Consider the following 6,027-nt stretch of genomic DNA (forward strand, 5'->3'; position numbering starts at 1 on the left):
TACATACATATATATATGTTATATATATATATATATATATATATATGTATACATGCATACATACCTACACACATACATACACACATATATACATACGCACACACACATACACACACACACACACACACACATATATATATTTAAATAAAATATCATACACATACACATATCTGTCCAGATTTACAGATAAATATATACATAATTATACTTAAAAATACTGATAGAGTTCTTCATGACCATTCTGAACTGATTCAATATTGCTGATCTATGGGAAGGCTACTTCCTCCCAAGATTTGCGTCATAAATTCTGCATAAAGTCTGGTCAATTATAGTTCCTCCCAGTGGGTATATACATAAACCAATTAGAGAGTACACACCTAAGCCCTGTGAATCGGAAAAACTTACAAACTCCCATACATACCGCATCCAGCAACCGAGTGACATTATAGTCCAGCACAACAGTGTCCAGAATCTCAGGCAGATTGACAATCAGGTCAGGATCAGAGCCTTCGCCACTACCACCTCCGCCTTTGCTACCAGTCCCACCGTCGGCGTGATCTGGCTCCCAGACGTTGTTCGTGTATATCTGGTGGAATATAGCCTGGTTGGGTCTTTCAACATTATCCTCATCACCAAAGTATAGCAACCTATGACCACGCACACCCACATTCTCTGTGGCAAAATTTCGATCGCCAGCATTGTGGCTGTTGCGATTGTTATCAGACACACGGTCTTCGTTGCTTTCGATTGTTTCCGGAACTTTCTCATCTGGGCTGCCTTCATCGTTATCGCCTTTGATATCCTGATTTCGATCACTGACGCTATCCAAATTGACCCCACGTGTACGTAAACGGCGCTCCAACTCCTCGTCTTCGTACTTTTCCTGCCTCTGCTGAGCCTTCAACAACGCCTTCACATCCAACACGCCATTCTTTCCACTGAATTCATGTTCTTCAGGTGGTTTGATCCTGAGTTCATCCATGTCAGGTTCGAATGGTTGATGGGGTGCACGCCCCGGAATCGGTTGATTTGGTAGACTCTCCGGCATCGGTTGTTTCTCTTCGAGGGTATCTACATTATTTCCTGCTACATCTGCTGGGTCAGTGTCTGCGTTTGGGGTTGCGCTCTTTGCATCATGGTCGTCTTTGCCCTGAAACACTTGTTGTTGGTTAATATTGTTGTCTGTATACTGGTGGAACTGCTCAACCTGTTGGCGCGCGCTTTCGTCAGCGTTGGTAACCACATCTGCAGCGTTCAGTGAGAAGTCAAACTTCACTCCGAAGTGCATCAACAGTGTCACAGCCGCCACACACCACAGTAGACCTATAAATTTCGTCTTCTTCCCCATAATGAGTGCATGACAATATGAAGTATGTAAGCTGTACAGTGCAGATGTGCATTATGTATGTAACAACAAACGGCAAACACGGAAAATACAAAAGAATAATATATATTTTGCGGAAGGGCTACAGCCTGAAGACCTGTCTGTAGCCTGCGTTGCGTAGCCTGTAGCGGTGCAGCCTGTACTCACTGTAGCCTTGTGCCCTGTAGGCTGTACATAAGAGTAGGCGCTGTAAAGATAGTAAAAAAAATATGCCTGATGAAGGGCGATGTTTTTATCTTATAACCAATGAATATTAAGTATGGAATATCTTTTACTCATTTACAATAGCCTCTGGAAAGTGAAATATAAAAATAATATTTACGCTGGAACGTCGGATCCAGTAAACGTTGAACGAAAACGCGAAGACAAATGAATGGAATTTTATGCGTTTTCACGTAAAGTTTTAAAAGACACTCAGCCTCAGGTGAAATCCATCACAATCGATTAACTTTAACGCGAATACGAGAAACGAACTGCTTGTGCAAACATAATTTTGTCTATTTAGAAGGCTATGATATTTTTAACTAAAAAAATACACAAACGTAAACGTCTATGCAAAAACAAAATAGAAGCGCGTGTCACGTACAAAGAACAATCGCACAAGCATAAATAAATACATAGCCTTATATAATAGGCAATGATTATATACAGTTCAAAAAAAATATCATAATAAAAATAAGAAACCTTATGTAGACGGCTATGGTATTGAGATTAGAGAATATAAAAAACAAGTATACTAGAATTGTTCAAATAAATACATTTGCAAGCTTACTTACTTCAAGTAAATAACTCTGCTAAAAGAACGCCGAGTAGCCCATTGCTACTAAGCGTAAGTCAACATCATCCCCTATTAGATAAAATCTTTCGACTTTACAGAGTAGCATACCTGTATGTATGATAACTGCGCTGTACAAGTTGTGCGTTTAACTCGTATATCAATCATATCCAGCTATGATGCGACAATTCCCGCTATGGAAATCTATGCACTCATAGATAGCGGGTTGGCTGTGGGGTCATTGTTTCTGCTCTCGATGTATATCAGTTCCAACCACGGAAAATGACTAACGCATAACGCATACCTCAACGCCAACACTACAGCCCTCTCCATTATTTTAGGAGATGTAGTCCAGGGTTTGTCGTCGATGTGTCCTATACACAATGCGACACAATAAAAGTAAAGGCGAGGAGAACCGAGCAGTCTTGTTACGCATACTAAACTCGATTGTATTGCAACACGAAATTTTTCTTTACAGTCATATGGATTCGGTGGTGTATCGTGTACGGGTTAATACAAAATCTTATTGACTTTTCTGTGCATAAGGTATCTGTGCACAACAGGTATGAGTTTACATTAGGAAGTCCGAACCTGCAAAATTGCTCCCCCAGTTGACCAGTTATGCTTGTCCTAGTTGAACGAATTGACATTAGGCTGAGATCAAAGCCTTTTCTAAGCTTGAACTCAGTTGTGAGATTTTCTTGATTTGGCAATTGACACGTGTTGCTGAACCGGTACCGTGTAAAAAACAAAGTGTACACGTGTAAAACAGCTAGAAAAGAGTTCTGCTTCATACAGCTGTTCCTGATACCAGGTCTGTTGAGAGTATACGAAAATACTCGTATTTGGTCGCAGGGAGAGAGTGCAACACATGCTGCACGGGTACTGAGTAAATTATAACGCATGTACATTTATAACAGCAAGAAGAACGATATGTTACACATTTAAAAGTGCTTGGTATCAGAAAACGAGCCCTACTTGAAATTAGTCGCAGAGAGAAAGAGGGAACAAGTTTTCTATAGAGGTCTTGTATTCCTCCCGCAATGTGATTTTTCAGTATATGTTTGATGGTGTGTTACTCATGTTTGAAGGTGTGATACTGATGGTCGCAGTGATACTGAGTTTGCAGGTGTGGTACTCTTGCGATACTTGGTTATATAGTGCTCCTGGTTCGTACTATTCCCAGCTTCACACTCGACAAGTATATAAATTTGCCACCATATTAGAATTAAGCATAGCACTAAATGTGTCACAGCAGTCGTAGAGTTTCATTGTTAACCAACATATCGCCGGATGATCTTATACACATAGCAATGTGTGACCATAAGCACGAACCAAATATACAGATAGGTAAACAGATGAAGCAACGTGCGTAACAAGGTTCACAGTTCTAGCAGCTTTACTAAATTTCTCAACTAATGCTTTATTCCCCGCTTTACTCGTTGTATTTCTCACCCGATTACCGAAATTCAGTCCATTTGACAGAGTCAGCACTAACAGTTGACTCCTCAAGAACGTCATCAGTACATCGCTGATAGACCACTGCTTCATCTTCTCCGGCAAAGACTTCATAGCAACCATGTAGCACCAAGGTCTCTAAGCTCAACTTATTCACTATTCGACTCACAAGTTCGTGCAAATCCTTGGTAACCACAGGGTTGTGTATGACCTTTAGACGCCTTAAAGCTGGATTAGCACGTAGTATCTCGACCAGCACCTTATTTTCAATAGTACACTTATGCAAGACAAGCGTGTGAATTGTATGTGGCAGCGAAAATTCCTGTTCAATTGGATCTTCCACTTCCTCTTCTACTATCTCTGGCGAACCAACTCTACTAACCCCAGCCTCAATATCCGAGTTCCGAACTGCCGACACGTTACTAGCATCGTTCACACGAATTTCTTGCCCATTCCTACTGCTGCCCTCAACTCCCGGGATTGTTGAATTCCGTCCACGTGCACTACTATTACCATTCGTGATTCCAGTGATTGCAGAACTTCTTTCTCGTCCTACTTGTGGCTGTGACGGACTTACCTCAGGTTGTGGCCGATCTACCTCCGGTTGTGTCGCTTCCGCGTTATTATCCGAAACGACATTGTCAGCTGCTTCGGCCTCACCCTCTGCGGCTGCCGGTGCCTCAATTGGCCGGGGGTTCCAATTCGAAAGACCGAGAATTCGTAAGCGATTACATCCCTTACTGAAGTGTAACTGCAATTCCTTCAATTTGGGCTGGTTTAGAAACAGCGTACGCAGATATGGAAAGTATCGCAATGTATGCCCAATCGAATTCTTCTTCAGAACGGGAGTGTCTATGTGAATCTCTGAGATAGGCATGGGTTGTACTGGTTGCGTAGCAACCGAAGAGTGCACCACGGGCACATGTGTGCTCTTCCCTGGACTCTTATGCAGGATCGACGGTGCCTTTGCACGTTCAGGAGACTGTGTATGTGAATGAGTGTCTACGCTTTGATCAAATCTCGCTCGCTTCGTTCCGTGTACTTTAGAACTCTCAGTACCCACTGAGGTATCGACAATATCCCTTTCCCTTTTGGGTACGGGTACTATTTCACCCCCTCCAGCATTACCCTTTGCTTTGCGTAATACGCGGATGACCTCTTTAAAATCTATTTTAGTATGTGATACGTTCAGATGCTGTAAGTGTGCGAGTTTGCTGAATTGGGTTGCCGGCAAGCGTCGCAGCTCTGTATTACCGGCCACTGATAGAGTTCGAAGGTTTACAAGTCGTTCTAAGGGGACCAGATGCTCAGGGCTGGTCAAAATATTATTCATATGCTCCAAAAACAGAGCCTCCAATTGCGTGAACATAGTTAGCTTTACGACCCCACGGTAGGTGATCTCCGCACAGTGCGATATATCGAGAGATGTCAGTGTGGAGGCTAATGGACGTAATGTATCGAGATGCCGGTCGAGCAATCTCGTATGTGAGGCGTTTAACTTAGTTAGATTACGCAACATAGACACACCTACCACCGCATTCGCATCTACGATACGTATATTCGTTATAGGAATGTGTTCCGACGCGAGTAACCTGGCTAGACCCGAATCCACTGTTGTGGTTTTGGACAGGTCGCTTAGCAACTCATCGGCTAGTTCCTTGGTGAGCATATTGAGATTGTCTATGGTAGCTATACTTTGCACCAGTACTTGTAGCGCCCTTTGACGTAGAGATTGAACGGGATGTGTGCTCGTGAGTATTTGTGATGGTGAGTTGTCTGGGGTCATAACTGCGTGATGTGTAGAGAAATCAAGTAGGAATGAACGAGGATTATGGCCATGATCGCGTATGGTTCTGCCTTCCGAGACAATCCTAAGTATTCATCCTCTGGTGAATAAATGTTCACTCTCTATCTATAAAGTGAACCTTTGTAACAAGTCCATGAAGTCAATATATATCGTATCATGCACAGGTGTTAAATATAAAACTATTTTTATAGTTGTATTTATGTAAACAGACAACAGCCCAGAACAACTGTAGATTTTCCAAAAAAAATAAAAAGTGTATAGGTACACGTGCAAATACGCGGGAATATGATATTACAATGCTTATTGGAAATATCTAGTTGTCCTTTGATGACCATTTGCTCGTATATTTCATTTCTATAACCCCTCTCTTGTATATATAATCTATAACCAACCAATCTATCATAATCAACACATAAGAATGAGTGAAGGAGATCGTACCGTCGATGATGGCAGCTCTGGCGCCACCCAGAACCCGCCTAACGATGGCCTTTTCGACGATGACGAAGTTATTACAGCCGACAAATACGACATCATAGAGATCAATGAAGAGGACGCTCCGGATGATCTCGATGAAGTATGTAGTAAAAATGAAAATAATAACAG

At 42.1% G+C, this 6,027-nt stretch overlaps 2 protein-coding genes across 2 annotated transcripts; both read right to left on the minus strand.

Moving 5' to 3' along the window:
• Positions 1–265: 265 nt before the first annotated feature.
• SARC_04890 (hypothetical protein) lies at positions 266–1,348 on the minus strand (the record flags this gene model as incomplete). The annotated part of the gene is made up of 2 exons (XM_014301270.1): positions 266–283; positions 422–1,348. 2 exons carry the CDS (start codon positions 1,346–1,348, stop codon positions 266–268), a joined length of 945 nt encoding a protein of 314 aa, XP_014156745.1.
• Positions 1,349–3,569: 2,221 nt separating this feature from the next.
• SARC_04891 (hypothetical protein) lies at positions 3,570–5,403 on the minus strand (the record flags this gene model as incomplete). The annotated part of the gene is made up of 1 exon (XM_014301271.1): positions 3,570–5,403. The coding sequence occupies one exon, from the start codon at positions 5,401–5,403 to the stop codon at positions 3,619–3,621; it is 1,785 nt and encodes a 594-aa protein (XP_014156746.1). The 3' UTR covers positions 3,570–3,618.
• Positions 5,404–6,027: the final 624 nt, after the last annotated feature.

The sequence above is a fragment of the Sphaeroforma arctica genome (assembly GCF_001186125.1).
Source record: "Sphaeroforma arctica JP610 unplaced genomic scaffold supercont1.291, whole genome shotgun sequence".
NCBI classification, from domain to species: Eukaryota; class Ichthyosporea; order Ichthyophonida; genus Sphaeroforma; species Sphaeroforma arctica.